The sequence below is a fragment of the Corvus moneduloides genome, chromosome 24 (assembly GCF_009650955.1).
Source record: "Corvus moneduloides isolate bCorMon1 chromosome 24, bCorMon1.pri, whole genome shotgun sequence".
In the NCBI taxonomy this organism is placed as follows: Eukaryota; Metazoa; Chordata; class Aves; order Passeriformes; family Corvidae; genus Corvus; species Corvus moneduloides.
In genome coordinates, this window is record NC_045499.1 from 7,072,515 (window position 1) to 7,091,636 (window position 19,122).

General features: G+C 52.4%; 1 protein-coding gene across 1 annotated transcript; it reads left to right on the top strand.

Annotated features, from left to right (window-relative positions):
* The first annotated feature begins 206 nt into the window (after positions 1-206).
* TAFA3 (TAFA chemokine like family member 3) lies at positions 207-18,684 on the top strand. The gene is given in 7 exon segments (XM_032133349.1): positions 207-300; positions 4,568-4,652; positions 4,772-4,791; positions 4,793-5,036; positions 12,003-12,152; positions 13,117-13,241; positions 14,585-18,684. Coding segments are annotated over 6 exon segments (585 nt in total). The 5' UTR covers positions 207-300; positions 4,568-4,618; the 3' UTR covers positions 14,597-18,684.
* The last annotated feature ends 438 nt before the right edge of the window (positions 18,685-19,122 follow it).

Here is a 19,122-nt window from a genome sequence, read left to right on the forward strand (position 1 = left end):
GGCGGGCAGCTTGGTGCGCAGCCGGTGCCGGTGCCAGCCCGGGATTGCGGGGCCGGTCCCGGGGCGGTGGCAGCAGCAGCAGGCGGCGCTGCGCCCCTTCGCGCCGGCACCGGGACCGCCGGGCTCCGCTCGGCTCCGCGCCCGCCGCCCCCGCCCAGCCCCGCGCTGCCGCCGCCGCCGCCCGGCGATGCCCGCGGCCCCCGGCGGCTGCGGCCCGCGGAGGCGGCGCTGACCCGGCGGAGCGGAGCGGCCCCAACCATGGGCAGCGTCGGCCCCCGCCCGCCCCGAGGCCACCGGCAGGTACGTGCGGAAAGTTTGGCGGGGGGGAACGAGACGGGACCCCCGGGGCGACTCCCGTCGTGGTCCCGAGCGCCGGCCCGGTGCCGCTCCGAGGGGACGCTGAGCCCCGAAAAGGGCCGGGGAGCCGGGGTCGGAGGAGCCGCCGGGATCGGCGTGCCAGCGAGCACCGGCGGCGCCGGGATGCTCCGCCGCGGGGTCCAGCTCTCCCGGCTCCGCCCGGCCGCCGTACGTCGCTGCCCGGTCCCCGCGTGTCGCGGTCCCCTGTCGCCCTCCGGGGCTCCCCGGTGCCGATGTGAGGTTCGGGAGGGTCCCTGCAGTGAGTTTCTCGGGGCCGGCTCTGCCCTGCGCCCCGTTACCGGTGACTCCGACAGCAGCGGAGCCCCTGGTCCCTGCCCGCCCGGCGGCGGGGGTTGCGCCGTGCACGGGGATTCGGACCCGGTGGGGCCCTGTCAGGCCACCGGCTCCGGGGGTGGGCTCGTCACAGGTGCTGTTTTGCCAGCACTGCGAAGCTACTCGCCCTTCTGGGAGGCAAAGCACTGCTGGAGAGACCCCAGATTCTGCAGCCAAGCATGCTCCTTTACCCTGGAAGGGGCCACGGATCCCAACTGCTGCTGCCTTCAGCACAAACTGTCCCTGCGGCCGAAGCCTTGAGCAGGACAGGATGAGATGGGGGCCTTCATCTTCCTCTGCTTCCTCCCTCTCTGCAGCTCCAGCCAGGATGGGCTTGCCTCTGGCCAGCACCAGGCTAGAGTAGGGCAGTGGCACTGAGGGCCAGCTTCCTCTTGGGGTGGCTCGAGGGGCGCAGGATGATCACGGGTCAGATGGCCCCATCACCATGAGTAGAGGCTCAGTGGCCCAGAGGAGAGCGTGAGCTGTACCAGTCCCATTCTGGAGTCATGAGTTTGTCCATGCTGTGGTGCCAAGGCAGGGAAGCAGGAGTCTCCTCCTCCTGCTCATCAGCCATCCCTTTTGCTGCAGGGAGAGACTTGGGGGGCTGTTCAGTGTGTGGGTGCCCTTTACCTGGAAGAGTTCATCTGTGCTGGGACAGCCACACCCCAGCAAAGAGCCTGCACAGGTGAGATGTTGTCCATGATGGCCCCTGCCCACATATGCCTACATGTGCCCACGCAGAGGAGCCGTCATCTCTTGACACACTGGTTGCAACTGAGATTGACAGTCTGAGAGATTGGGGAACTTGACAGTTACTTCAGGTCCCAGCTCAGACCCGAAAGGCAAAAGCAGCTAAAAAATGTTAATGAAAAATTCCACAAAATTCCAAACAGCACATAACAGAATGGAGAATACCAAGATGTTCAATCAAAATTAAGTGTTTTGACGTGCCAAAACACCACTCTTCATTTCACACTGACACTCCAGGCTGAAAAATCTCAAGTCAGACCAAACATTTGTAGTTGTAATCTCACAACACTGGAGGTTGATAACTGTCAAAACAGCAATTTCTGTGGAACTGTGTTTTCTAATGGGAGTTTGGGCATGAGTGGGGGCTCTGAGTGCCTCTGCCAGCATGGAGCACTGGGATGCACCTTGTCCTTGTGCTCCCCTGAACCACGTGTGCTCTCCCAGCCGCCAGTGCGGCTCCTTCTGCTCAGCTTGATGGCTTCCCTTTGGAGTGTGGCGTGGACAGTGTGGGTTGCATTATTGATAACGCTGTGATTTATTTATGCTTCCTTAGCTATAGCAAACATCTCAGCCTTCCTGAGCTAAATATACTTTGCACTGGGAGTATGTTGCTGTCCTCTGTGGGATGGAGCAGCCAGTGCAGTGCTTGGTCTTTGGTCCAGCTGAGAGGTTTAGGGATGTGTCCTGGAAACCTCACATGGCCTGGAGGGTCCCATGGGCAGGAGCTGGGGATGGGCTCCCCCAGAGGAGCTCTGGTGTGTGCTGTGGGGCTCAGGCCTGGTGCCTGGGAGCTGGGCTGTGCTCTCTGCATGAAGCGGGAGCCAGAGCTGGAGCAGCAGCCAGGAAACCAAGGTCTCCTGATGGGGACCTGGCTGCTCTGCTGGAAGGCACAGGGGAGCTTCGTTGGCATTGGAGACTCATTGTTGCAAGAATTGCAATAGCACTGTGTCTGCTGTCCTCACATCTGGGCTGCCAGATGTGGGGCAAGACAGCTGGGACACAGCTCCTCCGCAGTGCAGCGTGCCTGGGTGGGGGTGACCACAGGTGGGGGGCACTTGCCCCACTCCCGGCTGGATGCAGTGCTGTGGCACGCACTGCCTCTGGATTCAGGTGAGGGGCTGAGCAGCTCTGAGAGAGCTGTTTACTTTGTCATTGAGAAAATAGTGCATTCTTTAAGCTGACATCAGTATTTACACAGTGGGCTGTCACGTCTCCAAAGGGACTCCAACAGTACCAGCTGCTGCATGATCCCCCCTGAGAAGCTTCATGCAGAGCATCACCAGAGATCACCTAAATACGGGTTTACAGGAGGGAGTCTCACAGTCCTGTCACATCACCTCAAGGAGCAGTGGTTTTCTTGCACATTGAGCCATACTGGGTTCTTTCTGGCAATGGAAGAGCTGGAGTAGGATCAGCCCCTCATCACCCAGTGGGCAGGGATGGAGTCAGGACAGCGAATGGGATGCTCCCAGCCACTCTTCAGTCTGTTCCTGGCCAAGCTGACCATCCCACAGCATTAATTAGGAGTATTTCCTTACCTCTAAATTCTTTTTTAGCATTAAATACATGGTTTTGTCAAGATACCTTTGGTTTTTCCCTGGGCAAATGTCAACACTTTTGATGACATTTTCTGATTTTTGTTTTCCAGATGGGAGAATCAAAGTGCAAAATATCACTTTAAATCACCACTTTGGAATGAAGCATTTCTCATTTCGAAATGTCAGTTTAAAACAGGACAGTTCATTTTTAAATGCTTCAAAACAAGAAATGTCCTTTTTACCACTTCAAATCACTTTGTTTTGATTAAAAATGTCAGTGTTTTGTGTCCTGGCTCTTCATTAGAGGAGTCTGTTTCACTGTCTCGTGGTCCAGAGCAGATAGAAATTTTGAACATGGTTGAAAATTGGAGATTTCTTCTCTCAGAGGTGTGGGTTTGTCCAGTGCACTGCCGGAACTCTGTGCTGCCCATGGAGTGGACTGTGGATGCGAGATTGGCACAGGGCAAGGGTACCCCTGGCACCTGCTGCTGGTCCTGGCAGCACTCCCCAACCTCAGTGTCACCACCACTTATCTTTGTGGCGTCTTGTTAGTAAGTTATGATCCAGAACTAAAATTTTATGAGGGACATGGTTGTTTGCTGGACCTGGTTAGACCCCAGCAGGTGATAATGGAGGCTGGGAGGTCACCACTTGGCAGATGCCAAGCAGTGACGTCGCTGTTGGTGCCACTGCCTGTGGAGCGCCGGAGCTGTTTCCATCTTCAGGGCTGTGGCTGTAAATAGTGAAGAGAACATACTTAAAGCACTCAGCAGTAAAATACCAAGCCTTTTGGGATTTACATTTTTCCCTAGAGGCTCTAGATGATGTAAAACTTGGCTTCTTCCCAGCATGTCCTGCATGGAGTGAGAGTAGTGCCAGTGTGGTGCCTCGGTATTTGCAGAGGTGCCAAGAGAGGTTAATGGTGTGTCCAGAGGTAGTGGATGCAGTTCTGAGTGTGTGGTTGCATGAACTTGGCTTGTATGCTGAAAGGAGGAACAGCCCCAGAAGAAAGTGATGTGCTGGGAGAGCAGACTGCAGCTCGTGGTGCTGCCGTGGGCTCTGTGTATCCGACTGGCAATCAGCTGCCCCGTTCCTCAGATTCCTGTGGGGTGCTGGCCCCAGGACATCCAGTGGGATCAGCCCATCCTTCTGTTTGCCAGCAAGCGGTTTGCAAATGCCAGACCTTGGGCATCACTGCGAGGAACCTCAGTGACACAAGGACAATGACAGCACATAACCACGCACAGAAGAGGCAGAACCTGAAATGGCTCGCTGCTGATCTACTCTGGCTCTTCCCACACACGCTGGGTCTGCATTTAATGTTTGTCATCTGCTTTAATAACCTACTATAAAGGACCTGATTTTGTGCTCTCAGCAGTAAAAATCAGGAGCAGCTCTGCAGGTCCTGCTGTTCAAAGGGGTGAGCAGGGTTATGGGCTGAGCTCCTGGAGAGGTTTTGGTGGTGCAGTGGGCACATGCTCATGCACCCAAGAGTATATGTCTTGAAGTGGGGCTGGTGAAATTCCCCAGCCACTCCCAAGGACACAGTGGCTCACAGTGATAGCAGCCCATGTCCTTTCTCCTCTCAGATGCGCTGATGTCTGCTCCTTGCAAAGACCTGACCCACCTGAGGTTGGCAGATGCACAGATGTGAGCGTGAATCCCCAGTAAAAGGTAACTATCACTCACCTGTACTGCTGGAGGGATTTCTTTCTGTCCTGCTGCAATGGCCTATGCTGCTGATGAAGTCTGAGGCCATCTGAGGGTGGTGGGTGAATCCCTTCATCTCCCAGGACCATGTCCCCACAGCCAGGACACCCCAGTTCTCACAACGTTCAGGAGTCATACCGCTGTGTGCAGGAGCATTGGTGAGTGGATCTGCACCTCCCAGCCCTCCTCAGTCCCTCTTCCTCCACGCATCTCTTCTTCTTTTTCGTAGAATGAGTGAGAGAGATATACAGAGCCTGAGCAAATGGATTTTCGTGCTCAGTCTCTGCCTTACCACGCTGTGGGGACGACTGACATTGGCCTCCACGCATCATCACAGAAGCCATTCAGGTAGGAGAGCGACATCCTTGCTGCATGTATTGCATGTTTGTGCAATCATCTGGGTCCCCATGATACTGGTGATACCTTGGGGTCTTCATGGGATGCCTGAGATGGGGATTACATGGGGATGAGATGCTTGGTGAAGTTCTGTCTCACACTTCTTGGTAGGAGGAGGAGTTTCAGGCTGTGGTTCACACCGGGAGCAGGCGGGAATCTCTCTGGGGACCAAATGCTGACAGCCTCAAGGAGCTCGGTGTCCATCCCTTGTTCTGGGGTCTGGACAGCAAGGATGAGTGTGCCAAAGGTGTGGGGCAGCATCCAGCAAAGAGCCACCAAGAGGCACCAACACAGTGCCACTGTGACAGCTGTTGGATTGGCATTTGGTGTCCATGTGTGCAGGAAACTCCCAGGACTGCTCCTTTGGGATGGGTAGGAACATGCAGCCATAGGGCTGTAAAGCTGCTCCTTGGAGTTATGAGTTGTGAGTACTTATTATGGGGCATCTAAAACCTGTGACTTGGTGAGTCTGGATGGTCTGAGGAGTTAAAGAGGGGATTTCTTCGTGTCTGTAACAAAATCTGAGACACATATAATGAACCATATATACATCTGATACATCTGTGTGAATCTATTATTGCGGTAATTCTTGCTCTGTGAGCAGTGGATGTAGATCTTTCCATCAGAGTTGCTATGGGTATCACAAACCCCACTTGTTATGTGGTGGACACTCTCCACTTCAGGCTTTCACTAGAAATAAAAATTTTCATCCCCTTGGTTGCAAAGATCATCTAGAAAGGTGGAACAAGTGTAAAGTGATGTAGAACTGAAAGTCTTGCTGGAAAACATCACCGTGGCTCTGAGATGTTAATTTGTTATTCCCAGCTGTGAATTTGAGATTCCCTCTGTGAGTGTTGGAATGCTACTTTGTGGCATGAATGTGATTTTTTGGAGGGGTTATGTGAACCCATGGTTGAAGTTTGTGTCCGGAGAAGAGAAGCATCTGAGAAGTTATGCTCAGCCCTTTGTGCCCATCCTGTCTGGCACCGAGCCTGATGGGCCAGTGGGAGGCCCAGTGGCCCAGGGCTGGGGGCTCCTTGGAGCATGGTGGGAGGACGTGTGGGGAGGTGGATGCTGGTGTTACTGGTGGTACTGGTGTTACCGAAGTTACTGGCAGAGCCAGGCAGCACAGGCAAACACTCTGATCCTGGGGCACCTGCTGTCTGCTTCTTGTGCCTCTGCTTGGAAAGGGCATTTAAGGGTTAATTTGAAAGCATTCATGCTCTTGATTGACCCCACACCTAACCCTGTCCTATTTCTGTCATTTTTGCCTGACAGTTAAAGCAGTTCTAATCCTGTAATCCCCACCCGCATTGCTTAAAACCAAAACACATTTTCCAGAGTGACTCCCTCACTCAATCAGTGAGCAGCTACCTGCCTTTTCCTTGTCCTAACCCTCCATACCCCATCCTTGGAAGTGTTCAAGGCCAGGCTGGACAGGGCTCTGAGCACCCTGCTCTAGTGGAAGGTGGCCCTGCTAATGGCAGGGAGTGGAACAAGATGAGCTTCTTTCCAACCCAAACCATTCTGTGATTCTGATCAGGAGAAAGCTCTTCATTTTTCTTCTGGGATGACTTTTCGGCACTGACTCAGGGCTACCAGGGATATGGGCACTGCTCGCAGCTCAGGTGCTCACTCAACCTGCCCAATCCCAGTGCCAGAGAGCCCTGCTCCTCCATGGGATTGATTTGTAGAGAGCTGCTTCTTTGGGGAAGAGTCAGACCTGGGATTAATAAAGCACCGACTCACCGAGGTTTGAAGTGCAAATGCCCAAGTGTGGTGGTGTGAATTGTGTATAAATCTCACTTGTCCAGGAGCAGCTAGGCTCGTGGATTCACATGCCAGCAGGCATAGAGTTGGGGATTTTTTGCTCTCACAGACTTATCCACAGCAGACCACATTGTGTGCTTTTTATTCAGGAAAATTCTGATCCACAGAAAAGAGGGCAGACCAGGAGCAAACACTTAAAAGTTTGACCCCACTCTGTGTCTGTATGAACACAGTTTCTCTCTGCCCATCCTGCTTTCCTGACATTGTAAGAACTTCCTGTGACTGCCTCATCTCTTGGGCTGGGTTTCCATGGTCTCAAAACAAGAATTCTTGGTCTACTTGGTGAGTTCATGGGCTTTATTCTCCTGTTGTCTGCCCTATTGTTGCTGCATTTGGGACAGTTTTCAGTGAAGGTTATGTTTGAAACACCCTTTCATAGTGCTGCATTCTCAGTGGCGGTGACATTTGTGTCCAAGGAAGCTGCAGTTACGTTTCTGTGTGGAGTTGAACAGGGATAGCTGTGTCACTGATGCCTGAGGCCCCCAGGGTCAGAGATGCTGAGGGACAGATACATCCAGAGCTTTCATCCCATTAAAGAATTGTGTTTATTCACAGGTAAAACCACCTAAAAATGATCAATAGCAGAGGAAGGTCTTTAATTGTGACCTCAAACTTACAAATTTCTTGAAGAGAGAGCCCACATGCAGACCCTCTGTTTGCCATCCAGAGTCAGACCTGACTGTGGCAATCAGGTCTGATAATAGAATTATAGAATATCTCACATTGGAAGAGATCCACAAGGATCATTAAGTCCAACTCCTGGCCCTGCACACAAATTCATACCATGTGCCTGAGATCCCTTGTGCCCACCCAGCACGTGGAGATGCTGCTCTGTCCAAGCAAAGCAGTGCTTCCTGCACAGTGTGGTTGGATTTAAAGAGCTACATGAATCAAGCCACAGTCATTTGGAAACAGAGTAGGAGACTCCTTGGTGAAGAACAATTCACCAGCAGTTTCATCCCCTGTGTAACATGGTGAGGTCTTCATGGTGAGCAAGGCTGGAATGTCTGCGTCCAACTCCCACAGGGGTGGTCCCACCACCTTCTAATGCTGCTAATCAAAGGGCTGTCTTTGCCTTTATTTGTGTTCATCACTCAACATGAAGCAGAAGTAAAAGGCATTTAGTCAGCTGGGATCTTTTCTTTTGGGAAATGAGGTTCTCTGGGCATTGCCTGGCACTTACATGCATCCAACTTCTCTTTATTTTGTAGCTCTCCACCAGCAAGCAGTATTTTACACTGAACATGTGGAGTTGTGCCCACACTCCCTGAGACACTCAAAATGTGTCATTTCAGGTTATGCCATAAAACCCCCATGTTCTGCCATTCATTTAAAGGTCAACCTGAGTAGGACAGCATTTTTATTTTATTTCTGCATGCGGGCTTCAAAAGCCTTGTGCTCTTACAGTTCTTTTATGGTTCCATGAGATAAGCTGTGTCTTTTTAAAAAGGGTTCCAGTGGGGAAATACCAGTTAAATGGGAGGGAGAAGCACACCAGAAGCTCTGGAACTTATCCCAGGCTCTTGGGAGGTTTCCTGCTGTCGGTGTTAAACACACCATCCATCTGATCTGCATTTTGTTCCAAGTTTCCTGCTGCTCAGCAAAAGGAGAAGCAGCTGCAGGGGGCTCTGGAGCCCATTGCTCGCACTGCACGTGGGCTCAGCCTCTCTGCTTGCACCTCCCAGGCGTGGGACATGGAAGCCCAGTGCAGCAGGGAGCCTCTGGGCACCGCTCTCCTGCTGGCATCCCTTGGCCTGGGGATGCTCATCTCCTCTGCAGTGAGGAAACAGCAGTGTCTCCTGCTGACATCCTGGGAATCACCAGATCTGGGGCAGAGGGATTTCTTTGCACTCAGTTACAACCCCCCAAACTCCTGTGCTCACTTGAACGTTGGGGTCTGGCGTGGTTTGTGTTGCTTGTGGGCCAGGGCTGGGAAAACCAGAGAATCTGGTGTGTAGGAGATGGCTCCTACATGGCTCCCCATGGGCATGTCACCTCTGCTCAAATGCCATGGCCTGGGAAGGGGATGCACTGTATCCTGCTGTCAGGGCTGGGGCTGGCACCTGGAGGGGGCATATTTCCAGTCTCATTGTGTCCTAGGGCAGGGTGCCAGATGGTCAGAAGACAATGCAATGGGGAATGGTTTTAAACTGGAAGGAGACAGATTTTGATTAGATACTCAGAAGAAATTCTTCCCTGTGAGAGTGGTGAGGCCCTGGCACAGGTTGCCCTTGAACACATCCCTGGAAGTGTTCGAGGCCAGGCTGGATGGAGCTTGGAGTAACCTGTTCTAGTGCAAGGTGTCCCTGCCCATGGCAGGGCATGGAATAAGATAACTGTTAAGGTCCTTTTCAACCCAAACCAGTCTCTGATTCTACAATTCCAAGACCTTTAGGTAAATGGAAGTATTTTGTGGCCTGAGAGCGGGATGGGTCCTGGGGCTGTGTGCTGCTCCTTCAGCTCTGCCATCAGTAGGACCCTCGGTGTGAGGCTGTGTGTGTCCCGAGGGGGCTGTGGGGTTGTGCCAGGGCAATGGGATACCTGCCCCACACAGGCAGCTCTCTGGGCAGAGACTCTGAGGCTGCAAGTTCAGTGCCCCATGCTCAGCCAGTTGCAGTAAGGCAGAGGGAGGCAAATTTCTCTTTATCTCTGAGCTGCACCTTTCTGAGCAAATTAAAAGGGCTTTGACACGTTAGCAAACTCCTATTGCATGGCTGTAATGACCGATTTCTCAGTTCTGCCTGGCTCTCCCTCAGCTGAACCTTTTAAAATTAGCTGAAAATGAGCAGCCGGAGAGCAGGAATGTAAGGGAGCAGAGGGGTCGCCTGGGCAGCCCTCCCGGGAAGAGCTCTGCTAATGAAGCTTTTCTGAAAATGAGTCAAAACCATAACTACATGAGAATACTGAGGCTTGAGGGTGTAAAATCCCCCGGTGAGGTGCACAGGGTGGAAGAGTGACTCCTTGTGGTCCTGGACCACAGTGTGATAGGAACATGGGCTCACAGGCAGCCAAAGCCAAGGATTTCTACTTCTTCCTCAGATTATTTGAAAAAGCCCATGAAGCATAAAGACAGGGCAAAACAGTCATGTTTGTTCTGCAAAGAGTTGCTTTCTTTCTCACTTTCATCGAAGTCTACCATTTCTGCATACAAAAAGAATGGAATTCATTATTAAAGCTGAATTACTATGGCATTTCAAAGGGAAGATAAAATTTATGACCAGAGATGCTGTTAAAAAATATTCCGTATAATAATTGTGCAGTTATTATGGGCAGAAATGAAAGTAAGGGTTCATTAAAAGAAAATTACCATGAAACAGCAATAAATAAAATAAAGACATGGTGATTGCGCAACCCATCCTGCCCGTGTGCAGTGGGTGCAGGGCCCAGGGGGTGTCCTGGAGCAGCCCTTCACATCTTGCTCTTTGTCTCCCGTCTGGAGCTCAGACACGGTGAGAACAGAAGGGCAGGGAGTGCTTTGACTGGAAGCCGGTACAGCCATGCCCAGCTGCCACAAGCCAGGAGTTTACACTTAGACCAGCATTTCCCAGCAAGGGGCGTGAAAAAAGGTCTGCAAGACAAAGGGATTTCCCCCAGCGCTGGGGGAGAGATCCCATTTCCCTCAGTTTTCCTTGGAGAGGTGAAGTGGCTGCGTTCCAAAAGCTGGGCGGTGTTTGTCGGCGAGTGTGGGGACCTGACAAGGTCTGCAGGGACACTCGTAGTGACACGGGTCAGCTCCCCCAGCCCCCCTGTGTCAGTGGGGGTGGGTGGGATCCCCAGCAGGATCCTCCAGCAGTGACCAGGGGTGAGGCAGAGCTGGGAGCTGTGACTGGATGGGCAGGATGAGGCTGGCAAATGCAGGGTGGGTTGGAGCAACTGCCAGGCCTCCTGTGCTGGGAGATGGTTGAGTGTGGGCTTGTGCTCACAGGTACCTGCACCAGCAGCACCAGGACACATCATTCCCCGCAGCCCTGCATGTCCTGCTTGCACCTCCTTACAAGCCTTTCCTCTGGTGACAGCTCCTGGGGGCTCGTGCCTGCAATCCGGAATGTGGAAGGTGTCCTGAGCCCAGGATATGGAGCAGCCAGGAACGCCCTGATGTCTGCTTACCTGCACCCATTTTGGGATGCCACACTGCAGGAATGCAGCTTCCCTGTCCTCTACCCAGCCTGGCTCCCATTTGCTTGGGAATAAAAGCCTGTTCCTGGTGACCCAAGGGACCCAGGGCATGCCCATGCGTGGCTCTGCGCTGCTTCTCCAGTGCTCATTAAGCAGCACCTGCAGGGATCTCTGGGGTCATGGGAATGAAGTCTCTCAGCCCTTTTTGGCTGATTTGTATTGTGCTTGTGTGGGCCATTACCCAGCCAAGGCATTGATTTGAGATGCTGACCAGCTCTAAACTCTGATCCCAGAGGTGATCGGCCAACACAGTACTATTTTCCTTAATATTTTAATGGCAGTAGGAGGGGGAGTGACAGAGCAGCCTGGATTGGTGATAAACACCGTGACATTTCTCTGCCACTGCAGGGTGGAAACGCCATCCTGATCCTTCTTCCTCCAGGCAGAGGGTGGTGGGTGATGGCGAGATGAAGGCATTGATTGTAGCTGCGGTCGGAGGTGGTGGTGCTCTGCTTGAAGCCAAAAGCAGCACAATGCACCATCCTCTCTTGTAGCAAAGTGCATCTCATTATCAGCTGCAATTAGCTAATGTGCTCGTTAGTTTCAATAAAGCTCTTGGCTTGGCCGTGGCAAGAGGGGATGAATTTTGGAGGGTAGGACAGGTGTGAGGGCTGTTAGGAGCAAGACCCCAGATGCAAGAGGTGTGGAGCAGGACCCCAGCTTTTCCTTACAGGTGGGCTGGGCAGATGCTGTGCCCAGACACCTGTATGTCACCAGCAGCCCTGGGGGTGATTCCGAGGGCTGGGACAGTGCTTCACATGCCGGGTTCTCCTGGTGCCTTGGTCACAGCTCACACCAACAGTGGTGCCCAGGGCAGTGGGCAGGAGGTGGTCTAGGGTCTCTTCTCAAGGCACTGGGCAGCAGATGGCCTGGGTCTCTGAGGTCTGACGGTAGCTGTTTCTCCTCCTGCAGTGCATGTAGAGCCTGGCACATGCGAAGTCATCGCAGCTCACCGGTGCTGCAATAAGAACAAGATCGAGGAGCGCTCTCAGACAGTGAAATGCTCCTGTTTCCCGGGGCAGGTGGCAGGGACAACACGGGCGGCTCCCTCCTGCGTGGATGGTGAGTACCCTATGGTGCAACCCCATCCTTTTCAATCCCTGACCTCATCTTCACATCTGGTTAAGCTGGTGTGTGGTTTCCATGCCCCTGGCATTAACAGAGGAGACCTGCCCAGGGATCCTGCAGCAGAGCAGTGGGGAAGAGGGCACATTTTGGGGACACTCTCTCATTGGACACTCAGACAGTTGGTGTGGCTGTGTTATCCCACTCTGCAGCCCTGGGCTATGTACTCTGGGGGAGTTACTGGGGTTGCAGCATCGCTGTGCTGGGGTCAAATCTGCAGCAGTGATCCCTGCACGTCTCCTCACTGCACTGCCACAGCTGGAAGCAGGGATAGGATTCCAGCCACGCAGTACCTTCACCTGCAAGGAGTACCAACCAAAACTCAAACTGTGAATGTTTTATCAAATGCTATCACGTGCCATGACCAAAGAGCCATCAGGAGCACCAGCAGCCCCTGCCAGCGTGGTACTGATTTGCGTGACAGCCAGTGCCCTGTGAGTGCAGTTCTGTGCAACACCAAGAAATGCCAGAATGAGTTGTCAGCTGTTGTCCCCAGCAGCTCAGGTCACATTGTTCCTAAATACAGGAGAGCCTGCTCTGGTTGTCCAAACTGGAGGCGTGAATCATGAGATCCTAATAGAGCAGAGTGGTAGGAGACAATCCCTTTGCTCTGTAATTGGAGCCTGGAACGGGTTATTGAATAGTACTGCTCTCACTGGGAGTGAGGACATTGCGCTTTTTACCTGGGGTAGCGAGAGAAAACCGGGTGCTCCGGAGGCAGGGGGAGCAGTTGGGTCAGGTGAGGCCAGGCAGGTGACGAGCAGCTCATTGTCCAGGGCTCCTCGATGTGGGCTATGCTGGAGAGAGGGGCTGTATCTCCTGATGTCACCCAAGGGTGGGCAGAGCTTGTCCTCCACACCCTGTGCTGCAGCCTGGTCACTGATCTCCTCCTCTCCCCCAGCCTCCATCGTGCTGCAGAAGTGGTGGTGCCAGATGGAGCCATGTCTCGATGGGGAGGAATGCAAAGTGCTTCCTGACCTCTCAGGATGGAGCTGCAGCAGTGGCAACAAAGTGAAGACAACCAAGGTACATCCCTGGCAGGTGATGGGGGGAACCCAGCTGTGCCTTCCCCAGCCTGGGGCAAGCAAAACCCAGAAGAGCATCCCAAAACAGTTCTGTGGGGAAGGAGAGAGCTCCAGCTCCTTCAGGGCACACGCTGTTTGATAAGGACTCACCAAAGCAGAGCAGAGGGTCTGGGCTGTGCACTTGTCACTGGTGCTGGAGGGGCTGGCAGGCATACCACAACCCTGAGGGTATGCCACGGCTTTTCCAGTTGAAAATTCTTGACGGGAAGCTTGGTGTTGGATGGCTCAGGCCCTGAGCAGACATACTAGGTGTGTCTCTGTAGCATCCCCAGGCTCCCAGGGTGTCCAGGTTGCTCCCCAGAACCACCCGCTGCTCCAGGGCAGCAGGTTGCCCTTCCCAACCCAGTGACATAGCCCTTAATCTGTCCCCATTCCCCATCTGAGGTAACCATTTGTGACAGAGCACTACATGATTATTATTTTCATGGCTTGCTGAATGCCCCAAAGAACAAGGTGTAATTAAAATTTTATCAAACTCATTAGTAATTACATATATGCCATGGTTAATCAGTTGCATAATTTTGTAATCATTGTTCCTACTGTTGAGTGTAATTATTCTTTATGCTTTCGTTTTCCTCGCCCCACATCCCCCACCACAAAATTATTGTATTAAGCAATGTCGGGATTTTTTTCATTGCTGCTATTATTTCTGTGCACAGAAAGCACTTTCTTGCTGAGGTGTTTTTATGGACATCCAAAAAGGTTCCTCCAGTCCTGAGCATCCATAACTGACCAGTAACTGCAGCCCTACGTTGAGCTGGTTGTCTTTTTCCCATTTTAGTGTTGTTTGGTTGGTTTCCCGCAGCTACTAACTTAGCCCAAAGCCTCTGCTCTGGTTTTGCTGTCTTGAATTCTCCCTGGGGCCATTCCCCTCTGGAATGGGAGTAGGACTCTGGAGCTTCTGCTCTCCTGCCTCATCCAGCAGACCCATCCATGGCCAATCTCCTTTTGGGTGCCGTGCCCTCCCTTAGGGAGGTGGCAGTTTGGAAACACAGCCCTGTGTTTTCAGAAGGACTTTTGGTAACTTTGGGTGACTTTAGTGACTTTGGAATGGTGCCAAAGGGCTGGATTTGCATCTCAGTCCCCTGTGCAGACGGACCTCAGTCGGAGCTGCAGCCAGAGCACAGAAATCACAAACCATCCATAAGGTAACATTTGGAATGACCACTCCATTAAATGAAAGTAAAGAGCAAATCTAATTTGCACCTCTTGAGGCTGTTTGCTGATAATTCATGGATGGGGAATCAGCTGGATGCATTGGATAACTTCTCCTCTCCTACGCAGGTCACTCGATAGCCTCCGTGCAGCGCGGCACTGGCTGACCAGCCTTGGCGTGGGTCCTGGGGCTCCCGTGAGCAGCAGGATGTGGCCCAGTGCCTGCAGGGGTGGGATGCTCCAGGGCCACCATCCTGCACCCACCAGCAGGACTGTGACAGGTACTGGATCAGAGCAGCCGGTGAGCCCCAGCTTCCCCGGAGGCTGAAGGCAGGGACCCCAGTGCAGCTGCCAGAATCCCATCACTCCACGATTTCCTCCTTTTCTGTGGACACGTTCACCAAGCAAGAAACGGGCTCGTTTTCCAATCCTCCTAAATAAAATGCTCCATCTATGTAAGAGCTGTTGACAATACAGAGACAGACAGGCAGCAGGCCCGCAAAATGGGCTTTGATCTGAATAGCTGAAATCATTGCTGTGAGTCGGCTTTCCCTATCTCCCGAGATGCTGAATCCAAGTTGCAGTCAGGAATCGGGAAGTCAATGGTTATGTGAAACCCTTCCCCATGTGGCTCCAGGCTCCTGGCCCACGTGTTCCTAGGAGCAGCCGCTGAGTTCCAGCCTGATCCTGAGTCACTGGGGGCTGCTCTGCCCTCGGAGCACTGGGCTTTCCCTGCCCCACCACCTTCCTGATATGACCACATGCAACAGATGTGGCAGCGTAGCCAGAGGGTGTCTGACACCCTGTTGGCCCACAGGGATGGTGAGATATCTGCATGGCGCATGCTGCTGGTTTCTCCTTCCTTGGTAAATGCATTAATCAGGTTGCAAATTTAATGTTTTCCACCATGCAAGTCCCAGGCACTGAGTTTCTGCTTGTGTTTGCAATTGAATTTCAGAGTTGTGTGAGGGGATCGCTCTGTCAGCGGCTCTGGGGTGTCTGGGGCATGCAGATGCCCAGCCAGGGCCTCAGACCGAGCCAGGTTCTGTTGCATTAATCCAAAATAAAGAAAAATGTACCACCTCCTGGCCCTGAGCTCATGACCTTCTTCAGGACACACCATTTCCTGTGGTGCGGCAGCTCAAGGTGGGGGAGAATGTGAGCTCTGTGCCCCTGAAGTCAGAGGTGCTTGGGACCCTGGGGCTGTGGGACCAACAGCTCCAGCACTGCTCTGGGACTGCTCTGGGACCCTGCAGGGGACGTGCTGGCTCAGGAGGGGCTGGAGATGATGTGAGGACCATGGCAGTGTCGAGGTCAGTGGTGTATTTGCTGCCACCTGCCTCCTGCCCTGGTTCCCACCATGGGATTCATTATTAAGACATTTTTGTAATGGGGTATGTAATACCCTGTCCAGATGTGATGTAAATACCAGACTGTGAAATAATAAATTCATTTTAATCTCTGCAGAGGATCTTTTCACTCAGCAGCGAAGGGAGGCTCCAGGAGTGCTTCTCATGCCGACTGGATCTGAGGTGAAGGGGGTGGGGACTCTGCCCTGGCCATTCCAATCCCAACCAGCTTGTCCAGCTGTGGCTCTGGAGGAGAGCTGAAAGCTTCTTGTGGCAACAAAAGGCTGATTAGCTCATAGCGATCCTAAAGAAAAGTGCATTCGTTTCTACAGGATGCTTTGCTGAGAGCTTCTCTTGTCCTGTCCCTCCACCTTTGTGTACCCCTACCCAAGGCCAGACTGTGACTGTAAGTTCCCCACCCGGAGTCCTGTCCCCTCTGAGATCCCAGGCTGTTGAATGCGGAGTGGGAATCTGTTATTTCCAGTAGCAAACACCAGGCTGTAGATGGGAGCATCCCTGCTTGGCTGGAAATTTTCATAGTTGGCTCATAATGTGAAGGATCCACTCTGCGGAAGTGATGAGCTTGACACCTACATTGATAGAAAAATATTTTATTGTCTGCATAATAGGCACCCTTGGAGCTTATTTTTCACTTACTGCAGTCCACAGTTTAGTGAGGAAATAGCCCCTTGGTGTCTCTGCTGAGTGCTGACCTCGCTGCTATCACATCATCAGAGTACACAAATACTGCAAATTGCTACTCCTCTCCTGGCAGGTAAATGCATTTCCAAGGAAAAAGCTGCAGCCTGCAGGACTGCTGGTGTTATCTCTGTCTCCTGAGCAGCCAGGGAAGGATGCTCCTGCCACAGCTTCTGGCCCTCTGCCTTTCTTCCACTCACTGTATTTTCAGTGCTTTCCTTTAGGCAAGTGGGCAAACGCCCCTAGCAGGAGCAATAAGCCAAGGAAGAGAGTGATGGTGATGGGAACATCTCTGGGCTGAGGCAAGGACTTTGATGCCCTGTCTCTTCGCTGCCTCAGTGGGACAATGCCACCTGCGTGGTCCCCAGCTACCTCGGACACCCTGATCCCTTCTCTCTACGTGTGACCACACTGCTGGTCCCTAGACAGATCAGCCCTTGTGGCTGCATCAGCAGCTTGGAGACCCCAAGCTCCCAGGCCAGGGTCCCAGGTCCACCCTGCCCAAGTCCTCCTCAAGCTCCATCTTGGCACAGCTGTGCAGTAACTGTTTGGGAGCTTGCACAGACAAGATTTGAAGTTGCCTGAGGGGTGATTAGTCAGAGGAAACTGTCACAGTTAACATACTTTCAATATCATCTCCCTGGGTATTATAATTACACCCCATTCAATTAGTCTCCAGGGGAAAAAAAGCCTTTTGTATTAAGATTTGGTGGAGAATTATTAGAGAGTGAATTAAAAGACAAGGATTCCATTTTACCTCAAAATACTAAAAGCATAATGCATAAAATGCCCCTAAATTACAAGCTGACTAAATTTAGAGCTGTGCTAGGAGGTGAAATGAAAGGTAGAATGAAACCCTTTGAGCAGTACAAGGTGCAGTATTATCAGAGAAATAAGATGGAAACATAATTAACCACCCGGCATTATGCTGAAAGATGGCAAATTGAAATGGGAGACAAAATTAGGTGAAATTGCAGAGCGGGCTCATTAATTTCTGCTTTATAAATCAGTGCTACCTGTCAGCAGTGATGCCAAGCCATTCCAGAGCAGGAGCTTTCCAAGGGATGCTGCTCACAGGGACCTCACCTTGTCCCAGTTGGGGCTGCTGTGCTCCCCTGGATGGTGAACTGTGTGTCACTGTAGGAGAAGGTGATACCTCCAAGGGTCACATCTTTGGTGCCCTTTCCTTCGCCCAGCCATGGTGCATTCAGGCCAGATCTGGTCTGTCCTCTTCCCCAAAAGCTGGTTCCCTTTCCCTGATGCTTTTGCTGCTCCAACTAGTGCCACCCTTGTGACATTTGCCAGTGTTGCTCCTATGGCATCTCATAGGGAACCTACCATCAGTGGCCTCTTGCCCTGATGAGTTGAAGTCCAGTTTAGGGCTGGGGGAACATTTTCTTTAACTGTGCTGAATTTCTTCCTCTCAGGCTTAATTGGCTCCCGTTCCCTGTAACCCCTGCCCCCTCCACCCTTCTGCCGTTGCTCTGCTTGCTCCTCTCTGCCCATTTGCTTTATTGCTGCTTTTCAATGAATTCGAACAAGAAAAGAATTGTCTTTTCCAGAGGTAGAAAGATTTCTGTTTGAATCACCTCAGCTATGCAAAAAACATCCCTGTGCATCTCCCATGCTGGGCTTAGGAATGGAGAAACCTGGAACTGGCTTATCAGATGAGAAACAGAACCTGTCTTGTCCAGCTTGCGGGATTCACAGAGGTGGCAGGTGCATGTGACTGTTCTGGCACTCGTGTGTTTGGACATGAGCACATTGGTCAGGTTTTTTTTCTACTTTGCCAATACCTTTCACTGAGAGACTACTTTTTTTTTCCTCTCTGGCATGTTTGTAAGTAGATATACTCCTGTTTTGGATATGTGAAGCAAATGGCTTCAGCATCCAGACATGCTGCCCCATCCCGCCAGCATTCAGGAATGTGGGGGGATGTGGGGACATGTGGCTGTGGGGACATGGGGCCATGGGCACCTTCCCCATTGCCTCGCATGCCATGGGATTCCATCAGAATCACCAAGATAAAATTACAACAGCACGGTGTTTGCTCTGGTTAATACACTGTGATGGGGCTGTTTGAAGCATTAGATGGCTCTTCCAAAAATGCATCCTCATGTTTTATTCAAATGTGCATTTGTGGAGATGTTCTTAGGGGAATGAATAAAATATTCATTCAGATGCTACTGTGCAATAAAAGCAGTCAGGGCATGCTGCTGGGTCGGGGCTGCCAGGCAGCCTGACTCCTGATGGGCCCCAGGAGGATCCCTGGGGATCACAGAATCATAGAATATCCTGAGCTGGGAGGGACCCACAGGGATCATCGAGTCCAGTTCCTGGCCCTGCACAGGACATCCCCAAGAACCCACCATGTGCCTGGTATGGATGAGGGATGGTGGCCCTTGCTGCCACGTGCTTGGGAGACCCCAGCCCTCTCCAGAGGCTCTGGCACAGCCCTCCACATGGAACTTGTGGATCCATCTGGCCCTGGAGCAGTCACTGCTGAACAGGATGGTGAGGCACTGGCACAGGGTGCCCAGAGAAGCTGTGACTGCCCCATCCCTGGAATTGTTCAAGGCCACATTGGATGGGGCTTGGAGCAATCTGGTCTGGTAGAAG